The sequence below is a fragment of the Diabrotica virgifera genome, chromosome 8, assembly GCF_917563875.1.
Source record: "Diabrotica virgifera virgifera chromosome 8, PGI_DIABVI_V3a".
Taxonomy (NCBI): domain Eukaryota; kingdom Metazoa; phylum Arthropoda; class Insecta; order Coleoptera; family Chrysomelidae; genus Diabrotica; species Diabrotica virgifera.
The window spans coordinates 228,692,269-228,719,286 of NC_065450.1; the positions used below are offsets into that span (position 1 = coordinate 228,692,269).

General features: G+C 31.4%; 1 protein-coding gene across 2 annotated transcripts in view; it reads left to right on the plus strand.

Annotated features, from left to right (window-relative positions):
* The first annotated feature begins 218 nt into the window (after positions 1-218).
* The window catches only part of LOC114333158 (galactokinase), a 103,642-nt gene continuing 76,842 nt past the window's right edge, over positions 219-27,018 (plus strand). The window contains exons 1-2 of one of the 2 annotated variants that reach the window (XM_050659761.1): positions 219-996; positions 22,923-25,853. In XM_050659761.1, coding sequence (XP_050515718.1) covers positions 927-996; positions 22,923-25,330 — 2,478 coding nt within the window. In that variant the 5' untranslated portion in view covers positions 219-926 and the 3' untranslated portion in view covers positions 25,331-25,853. Of the gene's footprint in view, positions 997-22,922; positions 25,854-27,018 lie in introns of those variants that run through there. The other variant, XM_050659762.1, reaches the window with a different exon arrangement.

Below are 27,018 nucleotides of genomic sequence, written 5' to 3' on the forward strand. Positions count from 1 at the left end.
ACATTGCGAAACAATAAGAGATGAAACTAGTGGAGGTGGAAATTATCGTTATAAACGTCTAAAATACCATTACATTACATAGTTTCCCACCTTTAGACGTATCAGAGGTATGACAACTGTCACTGTGAGAGTAGAATTTTATAAAATACTCCTGTCACAGACGTCTACAGGTGGAAAACTATGTAATGTAATGCTAATTAATACGTTTACAACGATAATTTCCACCTCCACTAGTTTCATCTCTTTTTGTTTCGCAATGTATTATGTTTTCCATCTTTTGAGCTTTTTTGCCGGTTATTAGCGTGCTCATCACTGTATACCAAAAACCTACTAAAAAATATTGCCTACTAGAATTAAAAAAAAAATATATCAAAAATCTATCCAAAAAGTAGAAATCTGCTGAATGTGGCAACGCTGTTACAAAATAAACACAACTGTCCAACTCAAAATTCAATTGTCAAATATTCTTCTTCTTTGCAATTAGCCTTGTACCACATATATTAGCGATCCACATTATGTGTCGCCATCTCTAATTCCGGAAGCTCACTATATATATGGAACCAATTTTTTCCATTGAGTTCGCAGGGCATGGATTACTCGTCCTCTCTCTTTCCTTGTCTAAGGTGAAGCGCATATTTCAGCGTTACCACATGGCATGGTTACCAGTTACCACTTGTTATCTCTTAACCCCACTTAACCCTTAACCACTAGATAACTGTACTTTGTGAAACCGGACGTTAAAATTTAGAATAGAATAGATTATTTGTAAATAGATCGTTGGTGGTATAGTACATACCATTTTGGTTGTTATATTATTACCTAATATATTATCTTAGTTAAGTTATCAAAGTGTGTTTCCTTATTTACCAAAGTGTAAAATTATTATTGGTGTATTATTTATAATACACAAATTCAAGTTTAATCAAATGGAAGTACAACAAGAAATTGGCGGGAAAACGGGAAACTCATTTGAAGAAAACCAAGAAATTGAAAAAGGTTAGTAACAAAAAATTAAGTGTTTTATATCTTATATCATTGATTAATAACTACTACACACTGGGTAGTTTTTAATAAATGCTTATTAACACATTGGCTGCCACTTAGTATTCAGTCGCTTTCATATGGATCCAATACGAAAAGAACCCTATTTAATTTCACAGGTTATAAACGCCAAAAGGCGTTCAGTGGCACCTGACTCAAGTAGCACAAAACGCCTTTTGGCGTCAGTGGCAGTGAATGTATTAATGGGTAGTTTTTAATCAATGCTTATATATACAGGGTGATTGATTAGTGGGGTAAAGCTCAAAAGATCCGCTAATAGATAGTAATAAAAGTTAATAAAAAAAATGTAGGCAACCTTGAGCTTCACATTTTAAAATTAATTAGAATGTTACAGGGTGTTCGATAACATCGTGGCAGACCAAACTTATGTTTTTTTTAAATGGAATACCCTATATTTTATCTTATATTCGACATCTTCTTAACTTCCCCATTACAAAAATATAAAAGTCTGTTATGATATACAGTACAGGGTATTTACAAAGTTATAACCAATTTTCTATGAAAATCATAACAAGTTCAGCTCCCTGTATAAATAAAAATAAGCACAACAGCAATGGTTTATTGGTGACCTATTTTTTTGTTGATTGTGAAAATTTTTAAGAATGGTTGATATTGCTAATTTTCTTTATATCGAATACAGGATGAGTCAAAACGCAAGTACATTATTTTCTCAGTAATTTTAAATGGAACACCCTGTATTTTATGTCACTATCAAAAAGTACCGTTACCGTACTTTAATTATTGTATAATATTCCCTATGTCTAAATTTATTAGTTTTCGAGATATTTTCATTTTTTTAGAGCAAATTATTAATTAGGGGTCTAAATCTTTCCAAATTTTAAGTAAGCCATAACCAGTGTTACCAGGTCCAATTTGTTTTTAATCGGTACATGAGCAAAAACAAATCGGGATTTAGGGTTGTAGATCGGGACAAATAAACAACAATAGCCCAGTAAATGACCGTTTTGGAGTGTAATTTTCGAGTCAACTCCGAACTGCATGAAAATCTGGTTTTAGGTTCTACTTACTGTCTACTTCAAAGTTGAACTTGTACCGTTGGTTGCTTTTACTTGGGTGGTGATAGTTACAGTTACCCCTTCTCGGGGGTAAAAAAACGCGCGTTTAAAGTAAGTCCCAAAATGGATCAACTGACTAACTCTAAAAAACTTTTGTTCTATATAATTTTTAAACTAAGTCAATACTTTTCGAGTAATTTTATCGAAAAAAATATTCTTAGCAAAAATGTAGCTTTTAAAAAAGCAAAAAAAATGTAAGTTCAGAAAGTCTTAAGGTTTACCGGTTGGAGAGCTTAGTTTTGAAAAAAAATTGGTTTTATAGTAAAAAAAAATTTCCTAAAATATTGGAAAATGCCCTTTTTTCAAAATAACTTAAAAAGTATTAGGGATACTAAAAATCTCAAGGAGTAAAAAGTAGGTAGGTTTTGCTTTTATTAATATGATAGATTCATTTTGTTTTTCTGTTAGACACAAATTGGTTCAAATATGGCAGTTTATATTTTGCATAAACTCGTGATTGGTGATTCGTTCAGGCCCTTTCAATCATGTAAAAAATACATAAGTAAAGTAAATTGTTTGTAAAGCGGTAACGATTAATTTCATTTGGGGTGCTAAGTAAGGGGAGATTTTCAAGATCTTTTTACCAAAAAAAAGGAGTCAACTTGATTTTGAGCATAACCCTCTTAGTTTTGATGCTAGAAACTTTTTTTAAAAAATAAAGCTTTATTAAAAATGTTTTAATTGGTTTTTTTTCGAAAAGTGATTATTTTACTTTGAAATATTTGATTTGGAATTTGACGAATAAGAGCGTATTGTTCATGAGCTACAACTTTGCATTTGCTGGGTCTATAGTCTTTACGAGTTCACAATTTTTTTCACTTTTTTATATTATGTTACATTTTTGCTAAGAATATTTTTTTCGATCAAATACTTACTTTTTGAGTTATTTGTGAAAATCGCCTGAAAACGGGATTTTTTTGTCGAAAAATAAACATTTTCAATCGTAAACAACTCGAAAAGTATTAACTAAGTTAAAATTCTATAGAACTAAAATTGCTTAGAATTAGTCAATTTAACTATCTCCGGACTTATTTTAAACGAGCGGTTTTTCACCCCCAAGTAGGGGTGACTGTCAGCTCTCGAGTAAAAGCAACCAACGGCACAAGCCGTCCGAATTTTTATGCAATTCGGAGTTGATCCTAAAAATTACACGTTATCGCCGTATTTCCAGTTTATTTACTGCACTACAAAGTGTTTCTATAATCTGTATTTAATCCTACATAATAATAATAATCAGACGAAATTACAAAAAAAATCGTAGATTAAGTAAATTATATTTATTTTTTATTAAAATTATATTTTTCATTCGATTGCTTTTAGGAGTGCCTTGTTTTTATAACATAGTTATAAAATTCACTGCAAGTCTTCCTGAAAATGAGGTTTTGCGTCCTTGGCAAAACCTCCTTCGTGGGTGAAAATTGGTTTTCGTGGGTGAAAATCGGGACATTAAGTGTCCCGATCAGGTACAAATCGGTACGCGTCCCCAGACCCCTGAAAATCGGGACGTCCCGCGCAAATCGGGACACCTGGTAACCTAGCCATGACTGAATTTTTTAAAAGTGATAATTTAAGATTACTGATTATCAATCTGCTAATCAATGTGTCAATGTAGCAAATAAAGAAAGAAAACTAATTTATTAGTAATAAATTTTACAAAATAAAACACAACCACTACATAAAACATTTTTGAAACAATGAAAAACTACTTTTGTATGTAAATGTAACAAATAAAGAAAGAAAAATAATTTATTAGTTAGAAATTTTACAAAAAAAAACAAACACGAAATACAACATTTTGTAAACACAATTAAAAACTACTTTTGTGGTAAATATAACAATGTAACAAATATAAAGAACGAAAAATAATTTATCAGTAACAAATTTTACAAAAAAAAACATGAACACAAAATACAACATTTTTGAAAAAATTAAAAGCTACTTTTAGTAAAATATTTTATATTTAATTACAGGTGTTCAAAATTAGTTGAGTGAATGAATTACTTACATTACGAAGAATTTGTAAATTATCACTTCGAAATACACTTTGTATACTCTATTTTTCATCTCATACCTTGTTGCTAGAGGCATTTTATAACCTTATTCATTCTTAACGTAACCCCAAAAAATTCAGTCCAGTTTATTAAATTTTGGTGATCTAGGTGGCCACGCTACTGGTCCATTGAAAAATGAAAATATCTCGAAAGCTAATAAATTTAGACATAGGGAATGTTGTATACAAATTAAAGCACGATAATGGTACTTTTGTTCAATAGTGATATAAAATACAGGGTGTTCCATTTAAAATTACTGAGAAAATAATGTACTTACGTTTGGACTCATCCTGTATTCGATATAAAGAAAATTAGCAATGCCAATCATTTTTTAAAATTTTGACATTAAGCAAAAAAATATGGCATCAATAAACCATTGCCGTTGTGCTTATTTTTATTTATACAGGGCGCTGAACTTGTTACGATTTTCATAGAAAATTGGCTATAACTTTGTAAATACCCTGTATAACATAACAGACCTTTATATTTTTGTAATGGTGAAGTTAAGAAAATTTCGAATATACCTAAGATAAAATATAGGGTGTTCCATTTAAAAAAAACCATAAGTTTGGTCTGCCACGATGTTATCGAACACCCTGTAACATTCTAATTAATTTTAAAATGTAAATCTCAAAGTTGCCTACAATTTTTGTTATTAACTTTTATTGCTATCTATTACTATAGCGGAGCTATTGAGCTTTACCCCATTAATCAATCACCCTGTAGAGGGTGTCCAGAAACTCTCGCGACCCCGACAAACGAAGACCTGAGATTCCTCAGATGATTTTAAGACGATTACTTAACCCAATTCACCTAGTCTGAAAATGCTTCCTAAGGGAGATAGAGCTCTTTAAAGATGGCGTCTTCTAATTATTTTTTTTTAAATACCTCCAGAACGCTTCCATTTAGAAAAACTAAAACTGGTATGCTTATTTATCTACCAGAGATAAATCGATTTCATCAATTGCGAATTTCTAGTACCAGTCATAGGCGTCCGTTTTGCGTAGGGCAACGGTTATTTTATCGCATAACTTTTTTCTCTTCAAATGTTTATCGCATAACTTTTAAGCATTTTTGACTCTGGATTATTAAATTGTGAGGTATTCTAGTACTAACAGGTACTTGCTTTAAGTCGGTAGGATACACCGTTTTCTAGAAAAATCGATTTGAATTTTTTTTTAATTAAAAAAAAAATGAAAACATTTTTCAAAAAAATCGGTGTATTTTACCAACTTAAAGCAAGAGTAACTTTTATTACCAGAATACCTCATAATTTAATAATCTAGTGTCAAAAATACTTAAAAATTAAAGACAAAAAAGTTATGCGATAAAATAACGTTTGACCTACCCAAAACGGAAGCATATGGTGGGTACAAGAAATTTGCAATTAATGAAATCGATTCATGTCTGGAATATAAATAAACGTACCAGTTTTCGTTTTTCTAAATATTTTTTTTTAATCTTTTTGTGAAATTCAAAAAACGAAAAATTTTCAAATCGATTTTTCTAGAAAACGGTGTATTCTATCGACTTAAATAAAGAGTACCTTCCAGTAGCAGACTACCTCACAATTTAATAAGCCAGGGTCAAAAATGCTTAAATGTTAAAGACAAAAAAGTTATGCGATAAAATAACCGTTGTCCTACCCAAAAACTAACGCCTATGACCGGTACTAGAAATTTGCAAGAGATAGAATCGATTTAGCTTTGGAAGATAAATACGCGTACCAATTTTCGTGTATATAAATAGAAGCGTTCTGGAGGTACTTAGACCCGGCTTTGAAAAACTAATTACAAGACGCCATCTTCAAAGACCTCTAGCTCTCTTAGAAAGCATTTTAGCACTAGGTGAATAGGGAACTTGCATAAAACTTTAAATTCGAAAAAAATGTTATAAATCGCAACAGAACATAATTTAAAACATGTATCAAATATTAAAAAGTTTTGTTTGGCTTTCGTTTGGCCCCTAAAGATGATTAAAAATTCAAATTAAAACAGGTGGCCCAAAACGCGTCGTGACGTCATTCGTTTAAATTATGTTTACATTCTTCCAAAAAAGTAAACAGAATTTAAAATTAGACATTATAAACTTCAGTAAATAATACAGTTATGTAACCTCACAAGTGTTTTTGATCGTTTGAACTATTTTAAATGTCATTTAATAGTGTCAGTGTCAAAACGAATGCCAAACCTAATAGGGAACTTGCACATTTTTTATTGCATAATAATATTCAGTTTCCTTTAAAAATAAGATTTCCAAAATTTCACGCCTTAAAACCTCATAACAGAAGTACAAATTTAAAATCTATACCTATATATTTTTTTGTTTTCTGGCCTTGGTTTAGAGAATCTTTAGTCAATTTAAAATAGTTCAAACGATCAAAAACACTTGTGAGGTTACATAACTGTATTTTCTACTGACGTTTATAATGTCTAATTTTAAATTCTGTTTACTTTTTTGGAAGAATGTAAACATAATTTAAACGAATGACGTCACGACGCGTTTTGGGCCACCTGTTTTAATTTGAATTTTTAATCATCTTTAGGGGCCAAACGAAAGCCAAACAAAACTTTTTAATCTTTGATACATGTTTTAAATTATGTTCTGTTGTGATTTATAACATTTTTTTCGAATTTAAAATTTTATGCAAGTTCCCTATTGGGTTAAATTGTCTTAAAATAAAATTATCTGAGGAATCTCCTGTTTTCGTTTATCGGTAGATTTTCTGGACACCCTGTATGTTAGTTGTATCTTTGTACGTCTTGTTAGTTGTTTCGATTTTATAAGGTTTTAAAGGGCATACAGACATCTGTTGCCGAGTTGTATCCTATTGTTTATTTCTTGTGATCCGTTATTGTCTTCAGTTATTGTTGTCCCAAGATACTTAAATTTTCTAAACGCGCTTAAAATTAAAGTCATCGATGGTGATGTTCTGACCGATCTTGTCTATGCTTTGGTTATTGCGTCTCATATACACAATTTCGTTTTATTTTCATTGATTAGGAGTCCCATCTTCTCTGCTTCCTTCTCAAACCTGACGAAAGTCTCCTCCTTTATTCTTAAGGTCACGTCATATTATAATGCACGTCGCGTTTTCGGCACGTAGCGTTTGCAGACCGGCAATCGGACTGCCCATTCACATTATCATACATAGAACGTTTACGTTGGTTTCAGTTGTCCGCAAAAATGCGAAAAGTCCATTTTCAAGGCTTAATAACTCGATTAAAAGTATTATTATGAATTTCAATAAGTGACCAAATCAAGTTTCAAACCCCTTCTTCAAGGTCCCAAAGAGATTTTTGTCATTATTTTACTACAAAGCTGTTATTTTTAGTTATTAACAATTAGCGCTATAGTCCAACTGTATCGTCGCCCCCGTTAGCGAAACTATTTCGATTAGATGTTTTTGCACAAACTTACTCAAAAAGAGTCCTTATAACAAACACATCCACAAGGTGCCGGGCGGTGCCGTTGTCAAAAAATTGTTTTAACAATTCTTATTAAACAAATTCACAAAAATAATTTTTTCATTACGAACGATTTTTTTTTAGATAATTTGGGTTATTCTTAATTTTAGAGAAAAATCACAAGAGACCTTTTTTGCCCAGAATAACTCAAATTATTATTAATTTGGGTTTAATTAAATTATTAATAAAAAATTATTTTTGTGAATTTGTTTAACAAAAATTTTTTAAACAATTTTTAGACCACGGCACCGCCCGGAACCCTGTTGATGTGTTATAATATAAGGACCTCTTTTTGAGTAAGTTTGTGCAAAAAATCTAATTTCGCTAACGGGGGCGACGATAAAGTTGGACTATAGCGGTAATTGTTAATAGTTAAAAATAACAGCTTTGTAATAAAATAATGACAAAAATCTCTTCAGGACCTTGAAGAAGTTGTTTGAAACTTGATTTGGTCACTTATTGAAATTCATAATGATAATTTTTAATCGAGTTATTAAGCCTTGATTTTTCGCAATTTTAAAAAAAAAATTACAAGAAGCCTTTTTTGCTCAGAATTACCCAAATTATCTAAAAAATATATTGCTAGAATGAAAAAATATTTTTGTGAATTTGTTTAAAAAATATTGTTTAAACAATTTTTCGACCACGGCACCGCCTGGCACCCTGTGGATATGTTATAAGAACCTCTCTTTGAGTAAATTTGTGCAAAAAATCGAATCGGAATAATTTCGCTAGCGAGGGCGACGATACTGACCGGTCTAAATACTCGGTATCAAATTCAAAGAAATACCTACATAAACAACAAGGGGAAAACGACCCGTATCTGTCAACATCCGAAAAATATTGTTTTCGAATGAACCGAACGCAGACGTAACGTGTCTTATACGCTACGTTACGTGTCTTATACGCACAATATGAATGGTTCAATTTAAAAACCATTAAATTATATTTTTCGCAAACGAAACGCTACGTGACGAAAACGCGACGTGCATTATAATATGAGGCGACCTTTAACCTGGTGTTTCCTATTACATAGTTCGATATTGTCTCCAACAGCAGTGGCGGCTCGTACAACTTAAAGAAGGTAGTGCCAGAACTCGGGCAGCCGCCAAAATTTTTAGTGACGGATTCACGGTATTGTCAAAAAAAGGTATACTGACAACAAAAACTAAAAATAAATATGCGCGGATACTTTTATCTTATGTATCTTAAGTTTATTGATCTGAGGTGCCAAGCAATTGTCCAACATTGATCAAAACAGTTCCGTAAATTAATTAATAATAAAAACCTCTTAACCTACCACCAGCATTTACTGCTGATAGTGCTTGAAAATTGTTATTACGATTTAGTCTCTATTTACCAATTTATAAAAATAATACTATTTCATTATTCACACACATGCACAAATTTTTGTAATGTCACTTTTAAAGTTTACGATATATAAAGTTCATTCTTCTATTTTTTGGTTGCAAAGTTTTCAATGACTTTATAATTAAAATTATCAATACAATTTACAAAATGCTTTTCTGCAGATAGCATACCTAAAGCACTATGTTTTAACATCGAAAAACGGCGCAGCGTTCTGCTTCAGATGTTGATATAGGAATGGTAACTAATAGGTCTGGATCCCGCGTATGAGAAAAAAGTTGATTAATAGCAAGCTGAAAATTTGTTAATAACTTAAGCGTGTCTAGTCGGATAAACTTTGATATATGGGAACACTGGAACAGGGGCAGTTTTAATTGGGGAACAGGTTAAAAAACTGGAACGGTCACACCACGAAAACGGCACATTTATTTTGTCCGACAGAACAGACTAACTCTCCGAACAGAGATTAAACTCTCATGTAAAAATCAGACTGCTATTTATCACCTGTCATAATTACTGTCATTTGACATATTCTACATGTTCCACTCATTAAAACGCCCATTTGGTGATAAATAGCAGTCTGCTTTTTGCATGAGAGTTTAATCTCTGTTCGAAGAGTTTAAGTCTGTTCTGTCCGACAAAATACATGTGCCGTTTTCGTGGTCTGACCTTTCCAAATTTTTAGCCTGTTCCACAATTAAAACTGCCCCTGTTACAGTGTTCCCATATATCAAAGTTTATCCGACTAGACACCCTTAAGCTATTAACAAATTTTCAGCTTGCTATTAATCAACTTTTTTTTCATACGTGGGATCCAGACCTATAACATACTTAAAAGTTTAATAGTTTTTTCAAATGTGCTTTTTAAACCTTCCCTCTACAATAAAACCGATAGCGAAATAGCCCCAGAGGTAGTACTTAATTCGTCTCGCTAATACAGTACCTACTTCTAATTCAGTTTTAAACACGAGTTTTGTTTAAAAATTAAAATTGTCTCCATGTTTCATTAAGAAATGATTCGGAGAACTGATGCTTATAAGCAGAAAACTTCTCCGGCATAAATAAATTAGAAGCAACTAAATGTCCGGAGAAGGTAGACCTTTGAAAGATCTGGTACTTTGAATAATATGAACCTAAGTCGTTGTCTAATTCGGCGTTAAAATTGACCAGCTCCTTAAATATGCCTCTATTTTCTGAATTTTGTACCTGAATTTTCTGAATTTTTTGAACACCTTATAACATTTGTAGTTTTTTTTTCTAGCGAAAAACCAAAAATTTTTTTTAAGATAGTAATCTTCATTGTCAATTAACCAATTAAACTTAAGAAATAATCAAAATATTATCAAAATACCCACGATCATGATGCACTAAAAGTTTAATTATAAATACAAAAACTTTTTAACAGAAAATATACATAATAAAAGCGACAAACCAGCACGTAAAGAAATTCAAAATAAATAGACCTGGCATCATACTCTCGTGCCTGGTACAGAGATTCTAATTTTAAGGTACACTAATAGTCCAATATAGTAGTCCAATATATTCTCTGTCACTTACATAGAATGCTCGTAAAGTCTTTCTCTCTCTAGTCGTGCCAGTACTGACTTCGGCACGAAGGAGATTCTCCTGTCGAATACTCTCCGCTGTCGGCAGGGATTGTATTACGCCCATAGTTGCCATATTTTATATAATTTATGAAGATCAAAAGAAATACACACAAAAAAATTAACAGGAATTAAAAAGTTTTGAAGATAAAAAATATGTCTCTGCATAGTTAGTAAGGTAGTGCCATGGCTCTATGGCACTACCTCACTGGCCGCCACTGTCCAACAGTAAGTTTCGTCCTTCTCGATGAAATACTGTAGTCGGTTTTTCGTTTCTTGCTCTTCAGATTATGTGTTTCAGAGTTAAGTTGTATATCCCCATCTTCCCATAAGGAACCTTCCTCATTAACACTTAAAAAAATATATTTTAGAATAAAAAATGACAAAAATTCTTACCGGGACCTAACAAAAGAAGGTCTGAACTTGAACTTGAATTAAGGTACTTGATGATTACAAAAATGTTATTATTTGCTTATGTTTTTGACCCTTGAAAATCTTCCAAGATCTTGCCAAGAACTAGCTGTTCGCAAGATGGTTCCTCCCAACGTGGAAGTCATAAAAATCTTTCTAATGAATTTTTATATTCATATATAACTTAATTGTCTAATACAGTACTTAAAACTTTAAATAATGAAGCCTATAGAACCTTAAATAATGTAATCTAGTAGATTCTTTCTCCTTCCTGGTCTGGACAGTTTTCGTCTTTGCTCCTGTATTTTAAAGCTGATGATGGCTCGTGAAGAGCCGAAACGCGTCCTTTTATGACCTTTTATTAATATACATATTTTGTGGTACCTCTTTGAGTTTTGTACTTCCTTACCTCGAGACCACATTTGAGAATGGATACTTCTCTTCATGTTTTACAGAAAGATATGTTTATTGGCCAAATAAACATTGTTTTTCGCTTAAATTCAATGTTAAAACTGCCACCCACCTGTGTCTTAGCAGTTTGAAAATTGAATTTAAGCGGAAAGGCAATGTTAATTTGGGAAATAAACATTATTACCTGTTTTTCTGACAGCAGTAAAAAGTATTTTGAATTAAATAGATTGCTTAGATTTTTCTTTTGGTATAACAGTGGTTGGCTGTATAGCATAGTTATAAAACTTGCATAGAAGTAAAAAACTTAGAGTTGTACAATAATATAAAATTTATTAAAACTTTAAAGTCCAGAGAAATAAGATTTTTCTCGTGACACATCCCCTCCAGGCCGAAACATATACATAGTTATAAACAAATGAAGATAAAAAAACGGTGAATTTTCGCTTTTTTCGTCTATTGCTAAAAAGTGAAGCATTCCAAACTTTGATAATAAGAAACTCATAAATTATATAAAAAAGTTCAATATGGCGTTCGCTGAATATGTCTATCCTTATTTGTTGCTTAGAAAATTGCAAAATAAGTCATAAATTTTGAGATTTTATAAATGTTCATAACTTATGTAAAAAATTAACTTAGAACCTTCTAATTACACGGAATGTTGAGGCTTCTGGTGCTTAAATCATACCCTAAATTTCAAAGCAATTGGTCGAATAGTTTAAAAGTTATTTAATTTGTTTATCCCAAATTAATTTTTGAAGTTATACTTCTTTACGGGCGTAATGACGGTGAAATTTTATATGGGAAAACCTAGCGACCGGGCGCATGCGCATTATAACTTTGTTCTGATTGGATGTTCAAATGACATGACAAAAATTATCCGATATGGCAGCTGTGACACAGCTGTGGGACTGTGCATGGTTTGGTTATAATGTATGCTTGTTGCGTTTTAAAATTTGTAGGAAGAGAAACAACAAACAAAAAGTTAGTTAATGGTTATACTGCCTTTTTAAATAGTTTTCATATTATATTTTTGGACTTATTTACATAGAAGAGATGATTGTTGCATGCCAATGTGAAAGCTCATCAAACTGTGCCTAGTATGAGCAGTGGCGTAGCTAGGGTGGGTGACACCCGGGGCGGTAATCGATGGTGTCACCCCAAATCCTAAAAATCCGATAACCGTATGTTTTGAATAATGAAAAAATTAAGAATTATAGTTAACGAAACTGCAGTAAATAGTATATCATCGTCGTCGTCTAACCGCTATCGTCCACTGCTGAACATAGGCCTCTTAAGTTTCTGCATGTCTCCCTATCTCGAGCTACCACTCTCTAGTTCCCGGCAGTTCTATATAATAGTTTATTTACTTTTTTGTTTTACACTATGTGAATGAATTAAAATATTTTTTAGCTTTACTAGCGAAAAGTTCTGAAATCACATTTTCTATATTTATGTTTTGTGTTGCTTCATGTTCGATAGTTAATCATCATCATCATCCAGCCTCAATAGTCCACTGCTGAACATAGGCCTCCTCCCCTCGTTTCCATCTCCATCTATCCTGCGCCGCTCTGATCCAGTTTTTTTAGCTTTCTTAAGTCGTCAGTCCATCTTGTAGGCGGTCGACCGACGCTTCTCTTGTCTTCTCCTGACCTCCATTCCAGTAACCTCTTCGTCCATCGCCCATCTGTCGTTCTGGCTATGTGTCCTGCCCATCTCCACTTCAACCTGGCTATCCTTTCGATGACGTTAGTCACCTTTGTTCTTCTGCTAATTTCTTCGTTTTTGATTTTGTCTCGCATTGTTATTCCTAACATTGACCGCTCCATTCTCCTAACATTAATTGCTCCGTTCGATAGTTAATAAACCGAGGTTATTTAGCCTTGTTGACGTCATTGTTTCTCGCAAGTAATTCTTGATTGATTTTAGCTTCCCAAAACTTCTCTCACATGAAGCAACCGATGCAAAAATGGTCATAAACAAGTTTAAGGCGACCAAGTTTGGGAGAGATTCCATAAAATCGCATTCCACCATGAATTTTAAAAAGTCTACAGCTAACCATTTAGATACTGTAATATTGGCCGCTTGTAAAAGTCTTCTAAGCCTTGGTATTTCTAGCAGGAGGTCTTCTTCTGATACCTCTTCATGGTAAAAGTCACAAAATGTTGAAACAGCTAATTTAAACTGTTTACTGTTCGTGGAAAAGTAAAGTGTGTGTCTGCACAGCCTCGAAAAAAGCCATATGGATGGACTGATCTTGTTTCGAGTTCAACATTGAATGTCAAAACATTTCAACATAATATTATCTTTTTGAAGTTCGGCTCGAAGTGTAGAGTTTTTAGGTAGAAATGTCGTCGTCTTCATATTTTGTCGTTGCAAAATATATGTATTACTTTATTTTATAATATGATTATGTTTTTCTTCAATATAAAGACGAAGTACCCCTATTTTGGTCGCTGATTGATCAATGCCTTTAATTATACAAAGCGGGCATAAGGTTATGTGTGGCACCTCTGGTGTATAAATTTTCTTGTTGATGAGAGACTTTGTAAATTGAAGGAACAACACTATAAAAATGTTCTGCCAATACTTTAACTGCAGCCAGCATAGTGCGCAGTGACTGAGAACTCCAACGCGTTGAGGAAAGTCGCTTAACAGATGTTTTGCTGTGTTTAATAAGCACTTCCTAGCAGCTAATGGAAACACATAAAAAACTTAAAAATTGCTTCTTCAGTTCTGGAAAATGTTATACAAGATGTGTTTTGTGCAAAAGAGTGCTGGCCACATAAATTAATTAAATGATCAATAGATCCGAGGAAAATGGCCTTTTTGATTTTTGCTTTAATAATAGCTTGTATTCCTCCATGTACGCCGCTCATAACAGATGCATTATCGTATCCCTGTGAACGGTATTTCATAATATTTCTACACCATCAATTTCAAGCTTCTTGAGAATTTCGTTACTTAGATTAACTGCTTTTTTCCATTTAACGGAAAAAAATCCAAGAAATGCTTCTTACACCTCGACTTCTCTCGGTTTCGTCACAGTATAAAGAGGAACAGTATAAAGAGGAACAGTAAAATTTCTTCTATGTAGGCACTTTGATCTCAAGAAGTACTACCGGAAGTTAACCGGTACGTAGCAATGCGAGAGTGGTACTCTAGCGGTCTAGCGACTGGGAACCTTGCGCGGTCGCCATGCGCCTTTTTTACTTCTTACTTCTTTACTTCTTTTTACGATTTTACTTCCAATTTTTCTCAGAGCAGTTCTAGTGCCCCTATTTATACTATGGTTTCGTGTGTTCACAAAATAATATCGAACTTTAGATTGATACTTGAGTAAAGTCACAAATTAATGATTTATTCTTTTGTGATCGGGTCTCTCGGGTGTCACCCCTGAAGGGGTGACACCCGGGGCGGACCGCCCCCCCCCCCGCCCCACCCTAGCTACGCCACTGAGTATGAGTGCCGCAGATCTCGCTTATTCAAAGCTAAATAATCTTTCACTGGTAAGTGTTTTATAAATAGTTGATCAAATTTTGTTATGATATTTGAACATAGCCACTTCGCACGACGCAATTGATTGCGAAATTTATTAGTCGTTATACGGGCTCCGATACCTACCTTGAACCTACCAAAATACATAAGTAGTATGTAATACTTTTATTTTACACCTTAATATTCACCTAATATATTGTCTTCTTACCCTATGTTTTGTTGTATTTTTTCAATTCTAAATCATTTCAATTCAAAATCAAAATAATTTGATTTACATAAGTTAAAAATGTCAAAAGGTTAATCTGTTTAGTTAGACGATCTTCGCACATAATGACAAGCTGCCTCTGTGGTGCAGTTTTAATGCGGGTGAATCCCAATACAACGCAAATACCAGCCGCGTGGTAAGTTGGTTCGAATCCCAATAGAAACTTTTATTTTTTTATTTTTTTTTATACATTTTATGATTGTAAGTATATTTATTATATAATTTTATTTTCAGAAAATACGTATTTAGTTAAAAATTTTTCCGACAATTAATGTTCAGAAATCATTTGTGGCATTTTTAATGTGTTTGTGTGTGTTTTATTTTTTTATTATTTTAATTTTTGGCACTGTTTTAATAAAAATGTTTGAGAAGTATTAAGTATAAATTAATTTAATATTTAAATAAAATATAAATAAAAAGTATATTAATTTCGTTTATAATCATATAATCATATAATAGAAGTATAACTTCTTACGTGCGTACAAAGTACACACACATTCTTTTTTTTACAACACTATAAGTCAGAAAATGATGAAGTTACAGTAATACTTTGGATAGTTTATGAAAGAAGAAGATTTACACTATTAACTTAATTAAAAGAAAATGACAAAAAGTAATTTTAAACAGTGTAAAATTATTTTGCAAAAACACGTCGATTTTTTGCTTACTTATAAATAATTAGAATAACTTTTTAACCGGTACCCGTAGAAAAATTATTTTTTCATATTTAGAAAGACTGAATTTTTATACACATTTAGAAAGAAAACAATTGTCCTAGGACAATAAGGGACGAAGTTAGCCACTCCTTTTTTTAATTCACATGTTTTTGAAAAATAATTTTGCAATATTTAGAAATATTTTTGGTTATTTTTTTTAATTAATAGTGTAAATCTTCTTCTTTCATAAACTATCCAAAGTATAACTGTAACTTCATCATTTTCTGACTTATAGTTTTGCAAAAAAAATTAATTTGGGATAAACAAATTAAATAACTTTTAAACTATTTGACCAATTGCTTTGAAATATAGGGTACGATTTAAGCATCAGAAGTCTCAGCATTCCGTGAAATAAGAAGGTTTTAAGTTAATTTTTACATAAGTTATGAATATTTATAAAAACTCAAAATTTATTATTTATTTTGCAATTTTCTAAGCAACCAATAAGGATAGACATATTCAGCGAACGCTATATTGAAGTGTTTTATACGATTTATGAGTTTCTTACTCTCAAATTTGTTTAAAATGCTTAACTTTTTGGTAATAGACGAAAAAAGCGAAAATTTACCGTTTTTTGATCTTCATTTGTTTATAACTATGTAATATCATCAAAATCTGCTGCGGGAAACGACCCTAGGTCGATGTTAACAGATTTTAATACTTAAAGGGCAACATGCCTTCCCTGCTCGAACAAACAAAAGTACCCCTGTTACGCTGCCCTCCCCCCACTTGCAGGAATTAAAAAACAAATAGTGCTTACAGTTGAGTCCGCGAGTCTTTACCCGTGCGTCATCATTTAAAGCATACGAAATAAGTCGGAAATCTATTTCACGCAACAACAACTGACAGAAAGTGGCTACTGTTCCGATTACGGGTTTTATTATAAAATTTGACGTTATCAAATAATATATAGAATGTCAAATGTAAGTTTTGCTTCAAAATTTTTGTGCAGAATTACAGCTACATTTGAAGTAGCTTCTCTGGAAGAGAATGATGCTAGATAAAAAGTATGTGTTTTATCTCTTCAGGTATTAATGACGCACGGGTAAAGACTCGCGGACTCAACTGTTATTTATAAGTTATTTATAAGCTTTCATATCGCGGAAATTAAAAATTTTGAGCTCGTTACACTGAGCAGAAACTTAATATACTGCGCGTCAGAAAAAAGGGGCACCCCAAAAAATGGGTAATTTTTGATGTCTCGTATCTCCTAAACCTGTTGTCCGATTTAAGTAATTTTTTTACTATGTTATAGCCTTGTTGTTTAGCAATATCACTGTAGTAATATTATTGCTAAACAGGTAAATTTTCATTGTATACCGGGTGTACGAATCAAACTGTGCCTTTTTTTCTCAAAGTTCGCAATACCCTGTGGAATATTCTAGCTTTTATAAAATACTGAAATTAAAACCTTACTTTAGCCTCAGGTTTTTTTAACATTCTGTTTTTTGATTAATTCGCTTATGTTGGATAATACAAAAGTTAGGTAGGTACTTTAACAACTAGCCATGTTCTTCATCAGTACATGGTGTTTTTAAATAAGTGCGACCAACTTTAAGGGGTAATTCTGCAGGAAAAAATATTGACCGTTTGCTTTATAAACTTATGTCCGTAAATGTTTCGTTTCCGAAATACGGGATTTTGAATTTTTTCCTACCAAAGAAAACCTACCAAATGAAATTTGGTAGGTTTTAAGAGATAGTTATTGCGCATTTTTTGACATGCAACTAAGAATTTTATATTCACCATTGGCGCGCATACGGGTAATAAGACCGATCATATTACCCGTATGCACGCCAATGGTGAATATAAAATTCTTAATTTTATGTCAAAAAATGTGCTATAACTACGTCTTAAAATTTCATTTGCATATCCCAAAATTTCATTTGCATATCTCAACCGGTTTTAGAGCAATAAATAAATCGTTAGTTTGTAAGAAAAAATTCAACATCCCGTATCTCGGAAACGAAGCATTTGCGGACATACGATTATAAAGTAAACTGTCATTATTTTTAATGCAGAATTACCCCTTAAAGTTTGTCGCACTTATTTATGAACACCCTGTACTGAAGAAGAACATGGCTAGTTGTTAAAGTACCTAACGTTTGTATTATCCAACAAAAGCGAACGAATCAAAAAAATAATGTGTGTGTACTTTGTACGCACGTAAGAAGTTATACTTCTATTATACAGGGTGAGTCATGAGGAACTGTACATACTCCGACCTCGTATAGAGGCTCCTATGGGGAATAACAAATGACCATTAAAAAGTGTCTGCTCCCATTGTTTAATAATATACAGGGCGAGTTTCGCATTTTGACAGAAGTTTGTATTCGTCATAATTTTTGAACGGTCAGATCGATGTGTCTCTTATTTTGGTCAATCGTAACACTATTGCCACCTAATCAACTAATTTATTCAAACTAGAAAAAAATTAGGTCCGGCTTTAAAAAAATTAGTTTGTTTGGGTCTTAGAAAAAATTTCACCCTGTATACGCTTTTTGAAAACTCTAATATGAATTTTACAAATTAGACAAATAGGCAATTAAAATAACATATTTATTTTTTTCCGCACACGATTACTTAATTTTTTATAAAAAAATCAAATTTCACTATGAATTAAAAGTTTGGTAAAGTGAACCATAGATTTAAAAAAATTAACTTTTATTACCAAAATTAATTTTTTTTGAACAAATATTTAATTTATGTTACCACCAATCCACTGATTTATTCAAACAAGAAAAAAATCAGGCCCGGATTTAAAAAATAAGTTCGTTTTGGTCTTAGAAAAAATTTCACCCTGTATACGCTTTTTGAAAACTCTAATATGATTTTTACAAATTAGACAAATAGGCAATTAAAATGGCATATTTGTTTTTTCTCCACACGATTACTTAATTTTTTATAAAAAAAAATCAAATTTGACAATGAATAATTAAAAGTTTGGTAAAGTGAAAAATAATTTGTATTACAAAAATGAATTTTTTTTAACAAATATTTAATTTATGTTATCACCCAATCAACTGATTTATTCAAACTAGAAAATAAATCAGGCCTGGATTTAAAAAATTAGTTTGTTTGGGCCTTAGAAAAAATTTCACCTTGTATACGTTTGTTGAAAACTCTAATATGAATTTTACAAATTAGACAAATAGGCAATTAAAATGGCATATTTATTTTTCCCCACACGATTACTTATTTTTTTATTAAAAAATCAAATTTGACTATGCATAAATAGTTTGGCAAAGTTTTTGCATAGATTTAAAAAAATTAACTTTTTTTACAAAAATTAATTTACAAAAACAACGTTTTTCTTAAAATTAAAAGTTTTACCATTTTTTTTTCTATAACACGTCTAGATCTAAAACTTCCAATAACACTTCTTTTGGACTCTATAGTTTAACATAGACGTGATCAAATTGGTAAATTTTAAATTTTTCCACCTAATTTTTGCGATTTACAAGTTTGCAACTTTTACAAGAAGAAGACTGAAAGTCTACAACAATTTTCATAGTCTTCACAATGGTAAGAGGTATGTGCTGTAAAAATTTCAGAAAAAAAATATTAAAATGGAATCAACCATCCAATCAACTGATTTATTCAAACTAGAGAAAAATCAGGTCCGGATTTAAAAAATTAGTTCGTTTTGGTCTTAGAAAAAATTTCACCCTGTATACGCTTTTTGAAAACTCTAATATGAATATTACAAATAAGACAAATAGGCAATTAAAATGGCATATTTATTTTTTCCCCACACGATTACTTAATTTTTTATTAAAAAATCAAATTTGTCAAAATCGGAATTTTAACCTAAAAATGAAAAAAAAAATGAACTCACGGTTTAACTCGCTACAACTCTGTTCCATTTTAATATTTTTTTTCTGAAATTTTTACAGCACATACCTCTTACCGTTGTGAAGACTATGAAAATTGTTGTAGACTTTCAGTCTTCTTCTTGTAAAAGTTGCAAACTTGTAAATCGCAAAAATTAGGTGGAAAAATTTAAAATTTATCAATTTGATCACGTCTATGTTAAACTATAGAGTCCAAAAGAAGTGTTATGGGAAGTTTTAGATCTAGACGTGTTATAGAAAAAAAAAAAAATGGTAAAACTTTTAATTTTAAGAAAAACGTTGTTTTTGTAAATTAATTTTTGTAAAAAAAGTTAATTTTTTTAAATCTATGCAAAAACTTTGCCAAAATTTTTATGCATAGTCAAATTTGATTTTTTAATAAAAAAATAAGTAATCGTGTGGGGAAAAAATAAATATGCCATTTTAATTGCCTATTTGTCTTATTTGTAAAATTCATATTAGAGTTTTCAAAAAACGTATACAAGGTGAAATTTTTTCTAAGACCCAAACAAACAAATTTTTTAAATCCGGGCCTGATTTTTTTCTAGTTTGAATAAATCAGTTGATTGGGTGATAACATAAATTAAATATTTGTTAAAAAAAATCATTTTTGCAATAAAAGTTATTTTTTTTTAATCTATGGTTCACTTTACCAAACTTTTAATTATTCATAGTCAAACTTGATTTTTTTTATAAAAAATTAAGTAATGGTGTGGGGAAAAAAATAAATATGCCATTTTAATTGCCTATTTGTCTAATTTGTAAAAATCATATTAGAGTTTTCAAAAAGCGTATACAGGGTGAAATTTTTTCTAAGACCAAAACGAACTTATTTTTTAAATCCGGGCCTGATTTTTTTCTTGTTTGAATAAATCAGTTGATTGGTGGTAACATAAATTAAATATTTGTTCAAAAAAAATTAATTTTGGTAATAAAAGATAATTTTGTTAAATATATGGTTCACTTTACCAAACTTTTAATTCATAATCAAATTTGATTTTTTTATAAAAAATTAAGCAATCGTGTGCGTAAAAAAATTAATATGTTATTTTAATTGCCTATTTGTCTAATTTGTAAAATTTATATTAGAGTTTTCAAAAAGCTTATACAGGGTGAAATTTTTTCTAAGACCCAAACGAACTAATTTTTTTAAAGCCGGACCTATTTCTAGTTTGAATAAATCAGTTGATTAGGTGGCAATAGTGTAACGATTGACCAAAATAAGAGACACATCGATCTGACCGTTCAAAAATTATGACGAATACCGAAATTTCTGTCAAAATGCGAAACTCGCCCTGTATATTATTAAACAATGGGAGCAGACACTTTTTAATGGTCATTTGTTATTCCCCATAGGGGCCTCTATACGAGGTAGGAGTATGTACAGTTCCTCATGACTCACCCTGTATGATTTCAACGAAATTAATATACTTTAAACAGTTTATTTATTTTTTATTTAATTAATATAACTAATTTTAATACTTACTACTTTTCAAAAATTTTTATTGAAACACTACCAAAAATTAAAAAAATAAAGGAATAAAACACACAAACACATTGAAAAATGCCACAAATGATTTCTGAACAATAATGGTCTGAAAATTTTTTAACTAAATACGTATTTTCTGAAAAAAAAATATATAATAAATATACTTAAATCATAAAATGTATAAAAAAAATAAAAAAATAAAAGTTTCTATTGGGGTTCGAACCCGCTTATGTTAGCGCATTTAGTATTGAAATTTAATCATCTTATACTTTTACCCACGGAGACACTTGCATCAAGTGGGAAGATGATGAAACTTTTGACAGTTATGAATTTAACCAAATTATTTTAATATTTTTATAGAATTGAAATATTAAAATACAACAAAACATAGAGTAAGAAATAGCTATTTGTATAACAAGGGAGGAAAGTGCTACATTTCCTACCGAGAATGAAGTTTACTGCCCAGTAATCATTCAAACTTTCACACTTTTCTTCCCTATGGAGGAAAAGTACAACTTTGCTCCCTACAATCAGGTCCGGAAAAGTATACTTTCGGTAGAGGTAGGTGGAAAACAATATATTAGGTGAATATTGGTAGAAATTTTGATAGTAATAAAATTATATAAATCAAAGCATTACATATTATTTTGGTAGGTTCATTTTAAATTTTCCAAATAGGTAGGTACCTATGTAATTTTTATTAGGATACTTAGGTACCTGTCGCTTTTAAAAACTATGTAAAAAGTCACTAATTATAACCTTGCTTCTTTCTCTGCCATCACAACAACAAAAACTAATATACACAACATTTGTTTATCCATAATCTCCATATTGAACAATTATTGACAGATGATTTTAACACCCAATCAGATCCCGTATAACGTTTGAGCGACTAATACCATACTGTCGGTGTGCGCATGCGCCCAGGAAAATAAAAATTCACCCTTGTGCCTAAAGAAGTATAACTTCAAAAACAGAATAAGGAAATCTGAGAGTATAGTTAGGTTTTAATTTTAGTATTTTATAATTGCTAGAATATTCCACAGGGTGTTGCGGACTTTGAGAAAAAAACACAGTTTGATTCGTACACCCGGTATACAATGAAAATTTACCTGTTTAGCAACAATATTATTACAGCAACATTGTTAAAGAATAAGGCTGTACTATACTAAAAAAATTACTTAAACCGGACAATAGGTTTAGGAGATACGAGACATCAAAAATGACCAATTTTTGGGGTGCCCGTTTTCTCTGACGCGCAGTGTATTTTATTGGGGGAGCTCAACAGGGGTAACAAAAGTGGTACTTGCCAGTTTGACTGACATTCATTAGGTCTGTGTGATAGTATTGGTCTCTGGTGCTCATATCGAATGCGTTGACGTTGACATACACATTAATAGACAGATAAGAAACACAGGTTTCTAGGTAGTATATTATTTAACGAGCACGTAATAACCATTATATGCGAGTAGAATAGTATACTTTTTCTTTTCTATTTTTATTAGTAGGTAAACATATTTATATCATTGAGATTGACTAGACCTTAGCAGTTTTGCATTTTGCTAATCTTTCATTTGATTATTACATTTTTTTGTTTTTACATTCATTTTCCCTTGTATTAAAATTTGTATTATAGCCAGTTTGAAATTTCAGATCCTCTCCAAGAGAAGAATATGGACATTATGAAGACACCAAATGAAGATTCATCTCACGAAGAAAATGACATGAATCCACAAGTTGAAGGGAAAACATTAAATAAAAATGGAAAAAAAGTAACACACAATGGAAAGAAATCTCAGAAGTGTGAAATTTGTTTTAAGCAGTTTATTAAACCAAGTCATTTGAAAATACATTTGAGAGTGCACACTGGTGAAAAACCGTACAAGTGTGAACTTTGTTATAAGCAGTTCAGTGCATCAAGTGGTTTGAAGGTACATTTCAGAAGGCATACTGGAGAAAAACCACATAAGTGTAAAATTTGTTTTAAGCAATGGAGTACATCAAGTCATTTGAAAAGACATTTAAGAGTGCACACTGGAGAAAAAGCTCACAAGTGTGAAGTTTGTTTTAAGCAGTTTAGTGAAGCAGATAATTTGAAAACACATTTGAGATTGCACACTGGGGAGAAACCTTACAAGTGTGAGATTTGTTTTGAGCAGTTTAGTACAGCAGATACTCTAAAAAAACATTTGAGAGTGCACACTGGAGAAAAACCTCACAAGTGTGAAATTTGTTTGAAGCAATTTATTCAAGCAGGTGCTTACAACAAACACATGAAAGTTCACACTAAAGAAAAAACTTCCAAGTGTGAAATTTGTTTTAAGCAGTTCACTGGAACAGAAGGTTTGAAAACACACTTGAGAACACATACAGAAGAAAAACCTCACAAGTGTGAAATTTGTTTTAAGCAGTTCTCTACAACAAGTCATGTGAAAAGACATTTAAGAGTGCACAATCGAATAAAACCTCACAGGTGTGAAATTTGTTTTAAGCAGTTCACTAAACCGACTCATTTGAAAATACATTTGAGAGTGCACACTGGAGAAAAACCGTACACGTGTGCAATCTGTTTCAAGCAGTTTGCTGGAAAAAGTAATTTAAATGAACACAAGAAAATTCACGCTAAAGACAAAGCTTACAAGTGTAACAGTTGCTTAAAGCAATTTGCCACTAAAAGTTATTTAAAGAAACATGTGAGAATACACGATGCAGAAAAACCTCACAAGTGTAAACTTTGTTTTAAGCAGTTCACTATAGCAAGTCAATTGAAAGTACATTTGAGAGTGCACACTGGAGAAAAACCTCACAAGTGTGAAATTTGTTTTAAGCCGTTTTCTCTAAAAAGTGATTTGAAAAAACATTTCAGAATTCACACTGGAGAAAGACCTCACAAGTGTGAAATTTGTTTTAAGCAATTTACCACTAACAGTCATTTAAAGAGACATGTGAGAATACACACTGCAGAAAAACCTCATAAGTGTGAGATTTGTTTTAAGCAGTTTGCTACATCAACTGATTTGGAAATGCATTTGAGAGTGCACACTGGAGAGAAGCCTCACAAGTGTGAAATTTGTTTTAAGCAGTTCACTAAAGCAAGTTATTTAAAGATACATTTGAGATGGCATACTGGAGAAACACCTTACAAGTGTGAAATTTGTTTTAAGCAGTTCACTACAGCAAGTCATTTGGAAAGTCATTTGAGAGTGCATACTCGAATGAAACCTTACAAGTGTGAAATTTGTTTAAAACAGTTCAGTCATGCACATGTTTTGAAAACACATTTGAGAGTACATACTGGAGAAAAACCACTGACGTGTGAAATTTGTTCTAAGCAGTTCACTACATCAAGCCATTTGAAAGTACATTTGAGAGTACACACTGGAGAAAAATCGTTTACCTGTGGAACCTGTTATAAGCAGTTTGCTCGAAAACACGATTTAATTAAACACATTAAAGTTCACACTAAAGAAAAAGATTACAAGTGTGAAATTTGTTTTAAGCAGTTCACTACAGCAAGTGATTTGAAACTACATTTGAGAGTGCACACTGGAGAGAAACCTCACAAGTGTGAAATTTGTTTTAAGCAATTTACAGGTAATTTGAGAAGACATTTCAAAGTGCACACTGGAGAAAAACCTCACAAGTGTGAAATTTGTTTTAAGCAGTTTATTACAGCAAGTGAGATGAAAGTACATTTGAAAGTGCACACTCGAATAAAACCTTACAAGTGTGAAATTTGTTTTAAGCAGTTCACTACAGCACACTATTTCAAAATACATTTGAGAGTGCACACTGGAGAAAAACCTCACAAGTGTGACATTTGTTTTAAGCAGTTTACTACATCAACTGATTTGGAAATACATTTGAAAGGACACAGTGGAGAAACAGCTTACAAGTGTGAGATTTGTTTTAAGCAATTTTCACAAACAAGTACTTTAAAAAATCATTTGAAAATACACGCTAGGGAAAATCTTTATGAATGTGAAGTTTGTTTGGAGGAGTTTCGTGAACGACATAATTTGAAAGAACATTTGAAAGTGCACTCTAAAGAAAAGTATTGACATTTGTTTTAAGCCTTTCGTTCACGAATTGAATTTACGACATAGAGAGAATGTTTCTTTTGAGAATGTTTGAAATTAGTTTTATATTTTCAAAATGTACAGTTTGTTCACTACAAGATGTCTTCATTTGAGAACATCGTGAGCCAATAGAGTAAAAATGTTAGATATTTTTTTTAAATACTGACAAAAAACAAAAACTAAAGTATTTTATTCAATAAGTAATGTATGGTATCTTACAAAACAGTTTTTTTCTTTACTTATATAGAGATGAATATCTCATTTGCCGCATGTTGTTCGTGATTTGTCATATTTAACTATAAATAAATTTTCCGTTGACTCAGAACGTCCACAAACGAGTACACACTTTTCAGAAAATTCATGGTAGCTAATTTTAAGTAAAACCGATATTAACAGTAGTTTTGTTTTAACAAATTCTACTATTTATCAACACCATGCAACACATTCAATACTAATTGTTCACAGTTATAACGAAAGAAACTCAATAAACATTTACTAAAGTCTAGTTTTTCTACAGTTTCCATCCATTTTTGCCGTCTGGCTGCATCCAAACTGTGCAGCAGTTCGTCCGCAATTTCTCGGTCTTGGCTTTCGTTGTATTCTTAATACAATTTTTCGCATTTTTCATCCCATCCTGGGACATAATCTCTACGATATCCTCTGGGTACCTATAGTTTTCTTCGCTGTAGAGATAACCGCGCCAACAAATCTCATATAGTTTGTACGTGTTGGGTTATCCATCCGAGACATTTGTCCAATCAATCAGAATATTCAAAATAAACCAACGGTGGCAAATTTTTAAAGACACCTCAAGAAAACGGATTTTGCAATGGACATCAGAAAGTAATCACTGGATCATGTGAAACAAAAAATTCAAAAATATTCTATTAGCTTCTCGAGGTAACGCTGTCGGGTATTTTAGCTTTAATGATTTTTCACTTTTTTTGTATCACTGAGAAGTCAAAAAAACGATTTTTTTTGCAAATGGTGAAAATCAACATATTTATTGTTGTTAAACAAAAAATAAGCATAGATCAAAAAAAGAATGTGTGTGTACTTTGTACGCACGTAAGAAGTTATACTTTTACTACATATGTGATTTTTAAGACAATACCAAAAATTTAAAAAAATAAAAGAATAAAACGCACACAAACACATTGAAAAATGCCACAAAGAAAAAATGATTTCTGAACGATAATAATTGTTGGCAAAAATTTTAAATACGAATTTTCTGAAAAAAAATTATATAACAAATATACTTACAATCATAAAATGCATAAAAAAATAAAAAAATAAAAACTTGCATCGGGAATCGAACCCGTGAATTTCGGGGCGCTTTGATTCGTAATCGAAGCCTAGACTCACTCGTCCAATTCCACATTATTTGTCATGTGGAAAAATAGGGTAACTGAACGTTTTACTGTTTGACAGTTGTTTTGAATATAATTAAATTGTATAGTTTAAATTTTGTGGAAGAAAATATTAAAATATAACAAAACAGTAAGAAAACAATATATTAGATGAAGATTGGTAGAACTTTTGTTGGTAATCAAATTAAGTATGTAAATCAAAGCATTACATACCTACTAGATAAATAAATCTACGCCAAAAAAATCATAATTTAAAAATAAAAATCGGACCTAATTTGGGATTTCTCTCTAAAATCCCCA